The sequence below is a fragment of the Hyperoodon ampullatus genome (assembly GCF_949752795.1).
Source record: "Hyperoodon ampullatus genome assembly, chromosome: 19".
In the NCBI taxonomy this organism is placed as follows: Eukaryota; Metazoa; Chordata; class Mammalia; order Artiodactyla; family Ziphiidae; genus Hyperoodon; species Hyperoodon ampullatus.
Genome location: NC_136932.1, coordinates 38,739,490 through 38,754,737, shown reverse-complemented (window position 1 = coordinate 38,754,737; position 15,248 = coordinate 38,739,490). Strand labels below are relative to the sequence as shown.

The 15,248-nt window shown below is 54.5% G+C and overlaps 3 protein-coding genes across 3 annotated transcripts; all 3 read right to left on the bottom strand.

Moving 5' to 3' along the window:
• Nucleotides 1-3,036: 3,036 nt before the first annotated feature.
• On the bottom strand, nt 3,037-3,716 carry RNF227 (ring finger protein 227; the record flags this gene model as incomplete). Its single annotated transcript, XM_079725558.1, is given in 5 exon segments — nt 3,037-3,092; nt 3,191-3,305; nt 3,308-3,519; nt 3,522-3,603; nt 3,606-3,716. Coding segments are annotated over 5 exon segments (576 nt in total).
• A 3,147-nt stretch (nt 3,717-6,863) lies between these two features.
• Nucleotides 6,864-12,610, bottom strand: KCNAB3 (potassium voltage-gated channel subfamily A regulatory beta subunit 3; the record flags this gene model as incomplete). The annotated part of the gene is made up of 14 exons (XM_079725072.1): nt 6,864-6,941; nt 7,248-7,336; nt 7,504-7,624; nt 7,702-7,796; nt 7,881-8,001; nt 8,147-8,232; nt 8,507-8,593; nt 8,790-8,833; nt 9,045-9,089; nt 9,191-9,235; nt 10,535-10,614; nt 10,856-10,893; nt 10,983-11,026; nt 12,369-12,610. The coding sequence occupies 14 exons, from the start codon at nt 12,608-12,610 to the stop codon at nt 6,864-6,866; spliced, it is 1,215 nt and encodes a 404-aa protein (XP_079581198.1).
• A 979-nt stretch (nt 12,611-13,589) lies between these two features.
• TRAPPC1 (trafficking protein particle complex subunit 1) lies at nt 13,590-15,209 on the bottom strand. Its single transcript, XM_079724973.1, has 4 exons — nt 15,014-15,209; nt 14,791-14,861; nt 14,301-14,439; nt 13,590-14,004 (listed from the first exon to the last, which is right to left on the bottom strand). Exons 1-4 carry the CDS (start codon nt 15,110-15,112, stop codon nt 13,876-13,878), a joined length of 438 nt encoding a protein of 145 aa, XP_079581099.1. The 5' UTR covers nt 15,113-15,209; the 3' UTR covers nt 13,590-13,875.
• Between the last annotated feature and the right edge of the window lie 39 nt (nt 15,210-15,248).

Here is a 15,248-nt window from a genome sequence, read left to right as displayed (position 1 = left end):
CCCCTCTCTACAGCTCTCTTCAAGAAGGGCCCTTTGCCCTTCTCCACCCCGTGCACCTTTCCCACCGTGCTTTGAAGACTGTGCTGGTGAGAAGAGGTCTGGGTGGGAGGTGGTCAGCAGGGTCTTCCAGGTACCTGTACCCCCCACTGCCCAGCACACACAGCTTCCCAGTGAGCGGCTGTGGGGGGGAAAGAGGTGGAGCCGCCCCAGATCTTATTCCTGCAGCATAAGCTCCATCTCTTGCAGAAGTGGGGGGTTAGCCTTGCCCGGCCTTTAGGGACTTTGGTGGGGAAAAGAGCTTTCAAGAGAGGAGGGTGACTTTAGAGAGGGGTGACAGTGAGCCCTGGGAGGGTGGAAGGGAAGAGGAGGGGCGGCTGCATGTTTCCTTCCCCTACCTCCCCCCAAATGGAGGGCGGAGCAGTTAACAAGGGAGGGAGTCCATTGCTGTTCAGCCTCAGAATAAAGGCGCCGTTCACTGGCTCAGTTACCTCCTGCGTACCGGCATCTTGTGTTGGGAATCTTCCCCCCTCCCTAGGGACCAAGGACCACCCCTACAAAGAGTAATATTTGGGTGATACTCCCTTAAGCCAAAGAGGAGCTCCCCAATCTGTCCTAGGGACCCAGGTAACCTAGAAAGGGTGGCGGAGAACACAATGGGCCAGATGTGGGGGGAGCCCCCAGTTCTGGGGCTCAGGTTCTTGGAGGACTTCTACCCTCCCTCCTGAAGACCTGGATATGGACTAAACTTGAGTGGGTCAGGCAGGGGGCCTAGTCAGGGGACTACCTTGCCTTTGGGACCAGAGCAAAATAGTGGAGGGCAGGCTGGGGAGACATGGGCACATCCTCCTCCCCAGGAGGGGCTGGGGAGAGTGGCAGTTTGCATGGCGAACCCCCCACTTGCTCTTCGCTCCCCTTCACTTTCTTGCTGCTCCTTTCCCGGTCTCTTCACACCCACTCCTGGTCTGTCCCAGTCCCCTCTTCTGTATCAGGTTTATTGGTTGTACATATAAATTATACTTTCCTTTCTGTGTGCTCTGTTATTTTTGAGTGGGGGAGTTCTTTGGTTTCGGGGAGGGATGAGGAAAGAAAGGGTGTTGCTTCCTGCCATTTCCTATTACCCATTTCTCTCTTTTTTTAAATCTTGTGACTTTTCCTTTTTCTCATTTTTATTTGTTGGATCATCAGCTACAACTCCAAGGCTCTTTTTCCAACCCTCACCCCAGTGTGATGAGCTCAGCGGAGATGGAGGGTGACAGCAGGACACCTCCACAGGCCTCAGGTTGAGATCAGAGAGATAGCAGGACTTACTGGACAGACGTTTAGTGGGAGGGGTGCCTGATAAGTTTCAGAACTGCCTTCCACTCATCCTTTTGATCATCCTTTCCACCTTCAGCTTGTTTAGTTCTGCCAAGAGTCAGTAGAGGTCACTACAGCTTCATAGGTTCAGTTCCCAGTTGCAGAAGCACACTTTTTTATTTTAAAGGATTGGGGGGGGGGGGGGGCGGGCGGTCAGACCTGCATAGCTTGCCAAAGATTTGAACTGCTAGACACTACAGCTTGACATGTATTCACTACCAGAGCTTCTCAGAGGCTGAGAGACCAGACAATTTTTGAGGCTATTATATTACAAAATGTAATTCCAACAAGCATTTATTGAGTACATGTTAAAAACACTGCTGTTGCCCTTGCAGATACAACAGTCACAAGTTAGTCACTGCTGTCGTGGAGCTTACACTGTAGTGCAGGACACCAACAAAACACATATCAGAAAATAAAAGTAGTGAAAAACTAAAACAAGGCATCGTATTACAGAGAGCGAGGGAGGGGGCTACACCAGATTGAAAGCTGAGAAAGACCTCCCCGAAGAGGGGATATTTAAGCTGAGACCTACGACTTAAGGAAAGGAAAAAGGTAAAAACATAGTTAGGAAAATTGACGTTTATTCTTAATAAGTTCCCCTTTTTAACTCAGGGGAAAATGCAACATAGTCTAGGACCTGGACCAGTGCTTCTTAAATTTTTATTTAAATGGATCACCTGGGATTCTTGTTAAAATGCAGAGTCTAATTCAGTAAGTCAGAGTGAAATCCTGAGATTTTTGCACTTGCAACAAGCTCCCAGTCATGCCGATGTTGCTGGTCCTTGACTGTAACTCTACGATCACAAGATACGAACAGGACTTTTAAATTGAACCCCTGCCCTGAAATAGGTGATGTCTAAATAGGGGACACAAGTTTAAAATTGTATGATGAGCATATTTTTTCAGTAGTGACTGTTTCCTTGTGCTGTAAAAATAACATAATATCAAAAGTTTACAATTCACTGCCGTCGCCAAATGGCTCTCCTATCCTTGATAGGCCCTAATGAGGTGACTCGCATAAATGGCTTTTGGACGTTGTCATACCTGCCCTAACAGGTTGAAGGGAGATTCTGAAATGAATTGAGGCTCCTAATCTCATAGGTGGGGATGCGTCTTGACAATTTTAGGAACACAGTACTGGGAATGGGGAAACTAGTAGGCATACCAGCGGAGGGAGTAGGGTGGGTACGGTTTATTTTTCTCAGTTCTCTTAGGTGCTAGAGAAGTGAGATTAATAGGACATGGAAATCAGCCTCTTCTCTCCTGTTCCGTCTTTTTTAAACGTTCACATCATTGACACAGAATTGCTAAAATGGGACCTGTTGCTCCCACACATCAGAGCTGCCCTGGACAAAAGCCAAAGTCACAGCTAGGGAAATAGTCTGTCTTCTTCCCACGGGAACGTAGACTTTGTTTCTAACCCCCCTGGGTCATTCCATCCAGAATATGCAAGGCTGGCACAGTCAGTAGATGGGGGCGATTTGTCTAGGAGCCTCCCCAGCGCAGCATCAACACCTCCCAGGGCGTTCCCTCCTGCCTTTGGCTCACCTCCCAAAACCGTGACAATCCGGGATATGACGGGGTGGGCTTGGTACCAGTTCCCTGTAGTACAGCGCCCCCCCCCCCCCGAGAATGCAGCTCCCACCTTTCTTCTGCCGTAGCTTCAGGGTTCCGCGGTTACGGCGTGCAGCGGGTCATGTGGGCCGAGTCCTTGATCTCTGGACAGTACAGCACTGGGGGAAAGAAGGAGGGTTAGTGGCAGCGGAAGGGTGCCGCCGAACCGGCGTTCCGGGGCGCTCTCCCTCCACTGCCTACCCGGGCGGCCCCTCACCGTTGCTAGGCAGCGGGCGCCGCCACCTGCGCGCGGGTGCCAGCACCCGGGCCCAGGGCCGCAGGAGCTCACGCCATCCCGCGCTCCTAGGCCCCGCCCCCTTCTCTCCTTTTCCTAGTCATCGGCCTTTCGGTCGTCATCGGCCTTTCGGTCCACATCGCCGCTTTCCCGAACCGGACCACCCGCCCCATTAGATTCGTGCGCGGCCCGCGCTGTTGCCTCCAAGCGCGACCACAAGTCCGGGTCGACCGCGACTTCCGTGACCCTGCCGCGCGGGAGCGGGGTGGGCGTGCGACAGAAGGGGCACGTGACGACGTGGCGCAGACGCGCGCGGCCGCCCCGCCGCCGTCGCCACGCGCAGCCAACTCGCTCAGACAGGCGGTGCAGAGCGTGTGGCCGCAGCGGGCGCGCGCGCCGTCCCGGGGAGACGGCGGGGCTCGCGGTCCCCGAGGTTGAAGGGCCGGTAGATGTTGCAGTCCAGCTCTCCCCGCTCCGGAAGAGACGGCACCCTCACCAGGAGCTGCATCGTGCCCGCCGCGGACTCGAGGGCGTCGCTAACGGAGCGGGCCTGTTCTGGGGCCTGCGCCGAGGCCTGTTGCCCCTTTTAATAGTGAGACCCCCGCCCCTCTTGAGGCGTCAAGCGGCGGTCAGGCCGCTCCCCGCGGCAGCACGCGTGGGGGCGGTGGAGGTGCGAGGCCCCGAATGCCAGCCATGGCGAAGCGGGGGAAGCGGGCCAGGCGGTGCGAGGGCTGGGGAGGGGAAGTCGCGGTACGCCCCCCCACACACACACTCCCTCCATGCCTTCCTTTATCCCCCAAGCAGAGCCAGCGTTCCTTAATTCTAGTGTGTGCAAATCCCCAGTACCCTCCCTGGGCCCGGGCCCTCAGCCACTGGCACAGGGTTTCTCACACTCTTTCACAACCCACCCAAACGTACTTCGAAAGCCAGTGACACCGCCCATTCTGCCCAATCTTTAGTGGGCTCCTGGGCATTTGAGCAGATGCCCTCAGTTTTCCTTGTTGTATACGACCTTCTTGTGTTCTTGTAAGGCTGGCTTCCCAAATTTTATTCTCAAACTGCTCCACTCTCAGCTGACATCTCAGCCTAAGGAGGGCCCTAGATTCCAGGACCACGGCCTGAGGAATGCTGGGAACCCTTCCTGAGTAGCCAGGCCTGGACACCCACACACCATAATGGCTCCAGCAAAGCAGCCCAGCCTGAGCTCTGACTGAGGGGTGTGACTTCTGCTACAGGTAAACAGGACATAGTACTCACAGCCCACATTCCCTCACGGTGCCACACCCATCCCCCAGCCGCAGCCTCACCCTCCTCTCCTGGACCTGCTGTCCAGATTCTGTTGTGGAGGTTCATAGCACGGACTCTAGAGCCCGCTTACCCGTTGTGACACTTTGAGCAAATTACTTAACTTCTCTGGGACTTGGTTTCCTTATCTGTAGCATGTGGATGATAATAGGATTGAATCAGCTTATATACTGATTCTAAGGTGCTTAGAATGATACTTGGCACACAGTAAACACACCATATATTAGCTGTTGTTAGTATCCTGTGCCCCAGCCTATGTTGTGTTTACTTTAACTTCTCGGCACCCAACGTTTCCAACACCCATTTCTTTTCTTTTTTTTTTTTAAAGCTCCATTTTTATTATCAATGCTTTATTTGTTTTAGTTAATTTATTTTTTTGGCTGCATTGGGTCTTCATTGTAGTGCGTGGGATTCTCATTGCGGTGGCTCCTCTTTGTTGTGGAGCATGGGCTCTAGGCGCACGGGCTTCAGTAGATGTGGCACGTGGGCTCAGTAGTTGTGGCTCACAGGCTCAGTAGTTGTGGTGCAAGGGCTTAGTTGCTCCGCGGCATGTAGGATCCTCCTAGGCCGGGACCTGAACCTGTGTTGCCTGCATTGGCAGGTGGATTCTTAACCAATGAGCCACCAGGGAAGTCCCTCAACACCCATTTCTTTTGGTCAACATAAGATGGGCTTCTCCACACCCATGGCATTCACTGGCTGTAACAGGCAGTGTAAAGCTGGTTTTTAAAACCAGATTCTTTAAAGCCTAGCGAGTAATCTTTTGTGAGGAGGTATATCATTATTTTTAATTATTTTATATCTTTTCAGAACTTCTAAGTTTTACTGTCTTTATGATCACTTGGGGGAAGCTATCTACTTATACCAATGATGCTGTCATAATTCAGATTTTTTTTGGAACTTCTCTTTGTAATGGTGCTTAGAGATCTCCTCACATCTTTTAATATCTTCAGTTGGTATTTAAATCTTAATCTTTCAGGCTTCCCTGGTGGCGCAGTGGTTGAGAGTTTGCCTGCCGATGCAGGGGACACGGGTTCGTGCCCCGGTCCGGGAGGATCCTACATGCCGTGGAGCAGCTGGGCCCGTGAGCCATGGCCGCTGAGCCTGCGCGTCCGGGGCTTGTGCTCCGCAGCGGGAGAGGCCACAACAGTGAGAGGCCCGTGTACCGCAAAAAAAAAAAAAAAACCCACAAGGATAAGAGTGAGCATCAGATGGAGGAGCAACAAAGCTATGAAGCCAGGCCTCTGGGTTCTAAGGAAGAAAGCTGTGGCCTGGAGGATCAGGTGCCTGGGTCCTCGATGAGGGCAGTGACTAGGAGCATGATGCCTGGGTCACTAAGGTAAAGGAGCAGTGGAAAGGTAGTACTGGACCTTTCTAACGGCAGGGTGCTAGAGGCCCAGATATGTGAGACTGAGATCCTAACCTCTCAGCCCCCAGCAATTTCAGACGCGGTAAGTGATGATCAAGCTGAGATTTTATTTACAGTTCCCTGGGAAGTCTTACACAAGAGGGGCCATCATTATTGCTTTAAGATTATTGCCAGGAGGAAGACTATAGTCCTCCACTCCCAGGTAGGAGTCCTGCTCAAGGCTCAAAAGTTTATCCCCAGACCTTTTTATGTCAGCCCCATTTCTCTGCCGTGACCTAAAGGCTGTCACCTTTTCCTGCGAAGTGCGGCCCAACCGTACTTTCCAAGGGCTTCCCTGGCCACTTGTGCCAGGACAGGCTATACATCGGCTGTCAATTTTCCCTCATCAGTGCTTTGTCACTGCACTCCCCACCCTACCCCTCTCTTTGTGGTTTTAAGCCCTCCTCCACCTCCTGGCTGAGGCAGGGTCCTAGTTTCCCAAAGATTATCAGTTACTTCCTGCCAGGACCAGCCTGGCTTCCTTTGTAACGAATGTAAGAGCCCCATCTCCTTTGTCCCAGATGACATCAAAACTCACTTCATATTGAGTTGTTACCCCTTGATGACATTTCAAGGGCACTTTTGAGGTACTCTGCATGGGTCTTGTATCTGCCTTTTTTTTCCCCCTGGGCCTCGGCGATTAGGGGGAGAGAGAAGGGAGCGAGGCCAAGTGGCAGAGAGGGGACAGACCAGTAGCTCATGCCCAGGATTAGCAGGGAGGCCTAGGAGAACGCAATAGGGGGCGGAGGACTACTTTCCCTCTCAAGCCCCACTGCGGGAGGATATGGCTTTGTTCATGCTTTCGCTACTGTAGCCGGAACTCGTTAGTGGGCGGGGCCTCCCTGGCTCCGGCCGCTGCGTGGAGGGATCCGGGGCGGGGGCGGGGGAAGCGGTTCTGGGGGGTGCATCGGTTCCGGTTTGGGTCCCTGCGCCCCCGACGGACTATTTCTTGAGATGCGGTTTGTGGCCCAGGAGCCCTTCTATCTCCATCACCGTCTGCGGGGTCAGCTGACTCAGCACCTGGAGTTGAATGGGGTGGTGGAGAGGGCAGTGCATGCAGGGTTGCTGAACAAGGGAATGAGGTTCGAAAACCCGGGGAGCCGCACAGCGAAGCCAAGTGGCAGGGAAAGAGTCGCAGCTGTGCCCCTGCCTCACCGTCTCGCCCTGGGACCTCTCATTTGCCAAGCGAGGACATTGTAGTGGGTGACCTCACAGGCCCATTCTGGGCTGGACAGCAAGGCCTTGCTTGACTGCTGGGGCAGGGGACAGAGATGGGCTCTGGCTCTGACACTCCCCCCACTGCCCCCCACACCCCTCCCCCCTCACCTGCAGGGCGCCCAGGTGTTCAATCAGCTGCTCTGCACTGGACACCCCCAGCAAGACCGAGCTGACACCCTCACTGCGGAGACACCACGCTGGGCCAGAGAAGGAAATAAAAAAGAACTGGTGGGAAACAGTGAGCACACAGACTTCAGAGGTGCCTCCGAGGAAGAGGGTCCTCCCCAGAGACAAATCAGTCTGTGCTTTGGGAGCGTCTCAGGAGACAAGGCCTCTGCAGTGTCCAGGGCTGGCAGTGTCTCACCAATAGCAAGCTGCGCCACGGTGCAGCCCAGCTGGTGAGCGATGGGGAGAAGGTCCATGACTTTGGCTTGTTGCTTCTTGCCATCCTCACTCTGCACTTTGTCTTTGTGCCACTGGTAGCCCTGGAGGCCAAGGAGAATCAGCAAAAGACGACTCCTCAGATAGTCCACTCCTGCCGTCCTGAGCCCCCAGATCTCACCTTGATGTTGACCCTGCAGGTATCTGGGACTCGCCCATCATACTTGCTAGTGATGAGGCCACAGGCCAGAGGGGACCAGGTGACTGAGCCAACACCTAAGAGGAAGAGGATTGGATGGGGGAAAGGGATCTAGGTGATGGTGAGGCCGAGGGAAAGGTAGGGATGAGGGGACTTCGAACCAATCTTGTGGTAGAGCTCTGGCAGCTGCATCTCCACCTTCTCTCTCTGAAACAGATGGTGCTCCGCTTGTTCACACACTGGAGGAATCAGGTTGAACTGTCTGGCCATGGAGTAGGCCTCCTGGGTTGGGGTGGGGAAAAGATGGGGGTCAGAGCACTCCTTCCATTTTCTTCCACTCCCCCCTCCTCCAGTAGAGTGGGGTTTGGAGTGGCCATGTGAAAAGTGGGAACAAGTTGTAGGACGGCGAGGTGGGTGGCACACTCACCATGATTTCTGCAGCCCCCCATCGGGATGTCCCCCAGTATAGGGCCAGGCCCTGGTTGATGACATAGGTCATGGCTCGCACAATCTCTAGGCACATAGGAGAGGGAGAGCCTCACTGTCAGACCCTTGGCATCCTGGGTTCCAGATCTGCAGACCTCTGCCTACCCCACCAAGGCCCCACTCATCCCTGTGGAGTCAGAGAGGTTGGTATCTGCTCTTCACCTCCCTCCCTGTCCAAGTCCTGGGGTGTGAGCCACTACTGTGGAGCTTGGGAGGCCTCCTGAGCAGGGGCTGGCTTCTGCTGAGGGTTTGAGAAGTGCTCAGTTTTGAAGGGCTGTCAGGGTTGGGGTGCTGCTTTTACCCTCCATGGGACTGTTGGGGTCTGAGCGATTGGCGAAGATGATGTCCACATATCCCAGCTGGAGGCGTTCCAGGGATCCTCGCAAGCCTGGGGTAAGCATGGGGCGAGGAAGGTAAGCTCTTCAGCTTCAGTTTCCTAAGAATTTAGACCTTATCCTTTTGCCATGGCCACCTAAATCCCAGCTTCCCTATTCAAAGCCTCAGACTCAGAGCTTCAGAGAATGTTCCCAACTCCTCTGGCTTCCATACCCAGCCACCTCCGGTCCCCAGCCCCTAACTCTTACCCTCAATGATGTGTTTGCGGCTCAAGCCTCGCTCAGTTTCTGCCCTGTAGGAAAAGGTAAGTCAGAGATGAGGTGTGTCAAAGATAAGGGACCAGGGCTGGCCTGGAATCATGAGGAACTGGGATTTCAGGGGTCCTCACAGGCAGAATGCAGACCTGGGGTAGCAGGTGCAGGGACTGCTGTCCCCACCCCCATCCCATGCACCTTCACACAGTCTCTGCAGACCTCCCCAATTATAGTGAGGCAGCCACTTACTGTCCTCCCCCAAAAATCTTGGTGGTGATGACATAGCTTGATCTCCTGGAAAAAGGAGAAATGGTAGAACGAGCAAGAAAAGGATTTTTGGATGATCATGTCCCCAGCAACCTCCTGGCCCTCCCCACCCACCCAACATATCTTACCTCCAACCTTTGCTCTTGAGGATGTTGCCTAGGGTTCTTTCAGCCCTGGAAGGAAGACAATGCAGAAGCACTGACCCCTCCAAAGTGGATCAGTTTCTTTCCCTCCTCCCCACCTTTCCCTTCAACTAATTTCCTCTCCTGTAAAATGGAGCATAAACGAGGAGCCCATTGGGCTGTCAGCCCCATCCTAGACTAAGTAAGAGGGGCTCCCAATCTAGGGTTAGAGTTGTATCGTTTTCATTCATTCATTCAACAAATGTCAGTTGTGCATCACTGTGTACCAAGCTCTGTTCTGGGTGCTGAAGGGATGGAATAGGATGAGAGAAGAGGGACCAACTATAGTGGAGCCAGGGAGGACACTGCCTCGTCTGGTTCCAACCATTTGTATTGCCCTCCCCCTTCTTTTAGTCTCTGCAAAGTTCCACCCATCCTCCAAAATTTAGCTTGGTTCTCCAAAATTTACCTTGGATTCTGCCTCATTTTATGGAAAATGTTCTCTGATTGCTGTAGTCTATGGTCAGTCCTTGTCAGCTTCCATAGCTCTTACTGGCTACACAGTTTTTTGACATTTAATCATGAGTTAATGTGTGACAAGTCTTAAGTTATGGTGGGCTCTTACTGAAGTGTTACTGTTATTTAATCTTTCGTATCTCCTTGTCTTTTGGTTGGTTTGTTTAACCACTTAGACTGTGAGCTTTTTGAGGGCACATTGATGTCATCCTTCAATCAGATACCTGCTCTGTGACAGGCTCTGCATAGGTACTTAGGTGGGAAAGAGCAAGACAAGTTCTGTGGAGGGAGGAGCCTCCCACTTGAGCAGTGAATGTGGCCTTGTAAACGAGTAACTGATGAACTCTGTGTCAGAGGGTAGTGTAAAGTGCTTGGGAGCTGAGGGGGATAGTGACCAACTTTGGGGAGTTGGGCAAAGGCTTCTTGGAAGAGCTGACATCTGGGACAAGTCTTAAAGATAAGCAGAAGAGTTTGCCAGAAGAAGAGGCAGGAGTAGTCATCCTAGGTTTTTACTATTTCCAGCGTGAAGCCACGTGTGCTGTGGTATAGTATGTTTGAAATTTAGCTTTGTCATCCTCACATAGTTGCACATAAATGATGTTCAGGAAATATTTGTTTATTTCATTTTGACTGCACAGTATGCCCCATTGCCCTCAAAGCTGGAGAGAGACAGATGTTGGGACTACAGTTCCCATAATGCTTCGGGGCCCCATTGGCTGAAAGGTTGGAACTTAGTGATGCGGAATTCCCAGGGTTCTTTAGGAGGAAAACCAAAGAGCCCTGATATTCTCTCAGCCTTCCAAGTGTAACTTAGTCTTTCACCCCAGTCCTTACTTTCCCGCTGCATACACTTCGGTGGTGTCAAACAGGTTTACGCCATGCTCATAGGCTACTGTCAGCACATCCTCTGCTGTCTAGGATGGTGAGAGAAAAAGTTGAAGATCGGCAACCAGCCTCTCAGTTACCTTCCTTATGGCATTCTAGCCCATCAGACCTCAACCTTGGTTTCCACATTCACTCCCCTTTCCCCATCCTCCAACCTCAGGTCCACCGTTCCCCATGCTTGTTGTCCAAACCCCTATGCAAGTCCATTTCCCCCCCCTCTTTGGTTCTCTCATACCCCCTCACCCTGCTTCTAGGTCCCATCACTTATACCTCATCTGAGATCTGAGAACCAAATGTGACCCAGGTACCTGCAAGAGAGAAGCCAGGCAAGTGAGACCTGTGGGGGAAAGCCATGAAAGAACGCCCCTTCCCTTAATTCCTCTTCTTTCTAACTCACCTAGGCCAAGGCAGGATACCCGAAGACCAGACTTTCCTAGGTTCCTGCAGGACACAGAGGCAGAAGGAAGGGGTAGAGCCTCCATTAGGGACATAGATTACCAGCCTCCAGTTCCTCTCCTTCCAGACTGAGATGCCCTCAGGGTGTCTCAGTCCAAAGAAACTAGACTCAGTGAGCCCACTGAATTGGGCAGTGCTATGGCCATAGCACAAGTGAACAAATAATGACTGTTCCTCTGGACCCACTGTCCAGTGCCTCTGTTCCCTCCTATCACATTGAAGATGCGCTGCCTGCTTAGCGTTTCTGCTGGCGGGTCTTGTGTTTATTTGAGTCATCTCTGGGATGTGTAGAGTCGGGGGTGGGGGTTGACTGGGAGGAATGCGACCGGCTAATTGTGATGAGTTTGTGAAAACAGATCATCAGAGAGTGCTGTGCTAAAGGGCAGACACTGGGGTGGAAGGGGTAAACCAAGTCAAGTTCAGGCACTCAGGCAGGCAAGGATCCTTGGATAGGCTAGGCAGGCGGGCCTCCAACAAAAGCAGGTAGGACACCTGGGTGGAGAGTATGAGAGGAAAGACCAGTTCTCCCTCTTCCCCTCTCTACTCCCTCTGCTCCTGTTGGCTTGTGAACTCTGTCTTCAAACCAGAGAGCCCCTCCTCCCAAGGACCCCCCCACCCAGGCAGTCTGCTCAGCTTCCCAACCAGGGCCACCACATGGAGGGGATCAAATTCCTCAAGTGACAAAGCGGGTCAGATCAGTGACCTCTGCTCACTCTCAAGCAGGAGCCCCTCCCCTCCCCCCTACTGGTAGTCCCGAGAGCCCGGCGGTTCTCTGAGATAAAGTCGGTTACATTTCCGTCCACCTTTCCCACATGGCCCCTGTCCTTCAGCAGGGGGTTGAGAGATGTGGTCCATCCTTCCAAGGGCCCCACTTCCCACCAAGAAGGGTTGCAGGAGACCTTGGGGCATGTGGGGGCAGTATCTGGGTCAGGCACACTGAGCAGGCCAGAGTGAGAAGCCGTTTCCTTCCCCCATCTTCCCAGGACACGACCCAAGGACACTTCATCCCGGGGGGTGGGGGTGGGGGGTGTGCAGCCTGGAGATCCGTGCATCCCTTGCCTTCCTGAGGGTAAGGAGGGAAGCTTAGGAGCATCCCCTGGGTCTGACAGGCCTGGTCAACCTTGGTAAACTTGATTTTCTACTAGTCGGGGGTATGGACGGAGAGCAAGAGAGGGCCCATGTAAGGGAGTGCCAGTGATGGGAAGAGGAGATGGAGTGAGCCGGGACCTTCTTAGCGAAGTTGGAGGGGGTTCTGGAAGCATCCCAGGAAGCCTCAGGGGTCAGGAAAGGGGAGCAGATGTGGCGGGCTGCCCGGCCACCCCCATACCTGTATTTCATGCCAGTGCCTCGGCCGGTGCTCTCTCGGAGGACCCCAGCGGGCGCTGGGGGTCGGGGAACCACTGCGGCCCGGGCCTTGGGGCCCGACCCTCCTCCCCCCGGAGGATTCCCATGCCCCCCGCCGACCGGCCCGCCATTACCGCCCCCGGGACCCGGCCGGGGTCCACACAGACGGTCCTCACTGCTCCGGCTGCGAAGATTCTGCTCGGTACATGCGATAGACACCTGCATGCCGGCTGGCCAAGGCGGGGCAGGGGGCTCCGAGGGGGCGGGAGGAGGAGGGAACCGGGAAGCCCGAGGGGAGACACCCGGGGGTGTAGTGGCGCGAGCCCTAGAAGAGCGGGAAGGCTGAGGAGGTTGCGGCGGGAGCAGCCAGGCAGGATCCGGCTCGCGGGGGCGGGCTGCTGGAGGTCGCGGGGTTTGCGGCGGAGAGGAGAAACGCGGGGGGCGCCACGAGTGGAGCGAGTAGGATTCGGGGGTACTGGCGCGGGGAGGAGAGGGGGAAATGGACGAGGGTAAAGGTCGAGGGCTATCCTCGGAGGGTAGGAACTTAGGGACGGGGGGGGGGGGTGCGGAAGAGAGATGCCACCTCAGCCCGAACCGCAGCGGGACCCGATAGACTCCCAGCCGCGTCGGCTGCGGGCCCAGCTTATCAACATGCAGGCACCGCCCCCTCATCTGCATAAAGACGCCCGCCTCCCAGCCAAAACCTGCCGCACATCTGCATAAGCCCCACCTTCTGGAGCTCCGCAGCTTGGGTGTTCTGTGGGCTCACAGGAACCGGAGAGCAGAACCGGGAGGGTGGTTCTACTCTCTGCACCCCGAGGCCAGTCGGCCTTCCCCCAACTCAGTGGTTTTCAATCGGGGAGCTATTTTCTCCCCTAGGGGACATTTGGCAAGATCTGGAGACATTGTTGACTGTCACGGTCTGGGTGCGCGCGCGCGCGCGCGCGTGTGAGAGAAAGAAAAAGACATGGAGATGTGCTACAGCATCTAGTGAGTGGCGGCCAGAACAAAGTAGACGGCAGCACCCCCCCCCCCCCCACACACACACACCAAGATATTATCCAGCCCCAAACGTCAATAGTGCCGCTGTTGAGAAACCCGTGGACAAAGCCTCTGCTGGCTCAGGGGATGTGAACACCCTGGTTCACGCCTTCATGAGAGGGGCAGGCCCCGATCGACCACTGAAACTAACACACTAAGGTCGCAGAGGGTGATAAAAAGTTTATTCTGTACTTCTCCCAGCGTCAGGTAGGGGATAAAACTGGAGAGAGGGCCTGGTTTGGAGGTGTAGAGACTCCAGTAGGCTTCCTTCCTGTGATGGGAAGGGCACCATGGAGGGCTTTTTAGGCTGTTCCCCTGGGAGGGCTGCCGAGGGGCTTGACGGGGATGGAGGAGCTGGGGCCGTGCGGCTGCCAGTAGGGGCCCTCAGGTGAAACAAAGGGCCCCAGACAGACAGGGATTCTTCTGAGGGGTGAGGTAGAGTGCTTCCTTCAGCCAGCCCGGGCGGAGAAGAAGGGCAGAGAGCGGACATAGGAGTCCAGTCGGGAGCGGAAGAGCTCACTTTGCACAGTTTGGCCCAGTGGGCACAGGGGATTCTTCACCACCAGCTCCACGTACAGCTGTGGAGGGGGAGGGTGTTAGAGCCAGGCTTTGAACACTTCTTGTTTTCAACCCCAAACCTACTATAACCTCAAGGGTGTGTGAATGCACAGCGATCAAGGGCTGGAAGGCAAACCCTCCTTGGGGAGAAACTGGTGGTGGGAGTGTATAAGGACCTAAAGGGTCCCAAGAAGTCTGACTGCAATAGAGATACAATACAGTAGGATTAGGGCAGGGAAGCTGAAGGAGGCTTGGGGCTCTAAGTGGCCACGGCTGTTGAAGCTTTGGCGGAAGGGTCCGAGGGGCTGGCACTGACCGCACTGTAGATGTGGTGCAACACATCTCGGATGGGTCCCACGCCCAAATCAGTGTTCATGACAACCTTGATCCCAGTGGGCGTCTCGTAGTAATGGAGTTTGTAACGGCTAGTTTGGAAGGCCAGGAAGCCGTCCTTCCTGCAGAGATGAGGAGGATGTTAAGGAATAGAAACGAAATCTCTCCCAAAGAGATTCTTCTGATCTCCTCTAGATTGACTCCCTCTTCTCTAAACATGTCGTTTGTAGGAGCCTGGTTGACTAAAGACACCTCCCATCTTCACCCCTCAATTTAGCCCCGTTGCCCAACCTCTCTTATCTTCAGATCTTCCCCACCGCCGCTCCTGCCAGCTCCTGCACTCTTGCCCCGGACTCAGCCTCTCCCTCTTGTCTCCTTACCCTCTCTGGGGGCCAAAGCCCCTTCCACTCCAGAAAGTTTTCCCCACCCCCAAATTTCCTCCCTCCCTCAACAACCCCTCTGACTACGCGTACATGTCTAGCGGGGACATCTTGCTGACAAACGAGCGGATAGAGAAGAGCATCCCGTACATCAGCTTGTACTCCTGGAGGGAGAGGGGCAGAGTTAGCTCTCGGTTTTTAAAGGAGCCAGGGTTGGGGTGGGAAGGAACCAGGGTTTGGAGAGAAGAAGCTGGACTGGGACAATGTGCATTTGTAGATGTGAGGTCACCCGGGTTGCGCGGGACCCTCTCGTCACCTCCTCCTTGGGGATCCCCGCTTGCTTCTTGCGGTGCCACTCGCTGTAATGCAGACACACTCCATTCCGGTCAAACAGGTACAGGTTGTGGACAGTCATCTGCAGGGCAGAGAATGTGAGCCTCACTCCGGGACCGCCCACACCCCGTAGGCTCCGGTTCTCGGCCCGGGATCCCTCCAACCAGACGGGGACCCCCCGCCCCCGAACTCACCGGAACTTCTCCGAGTGCCCGTCA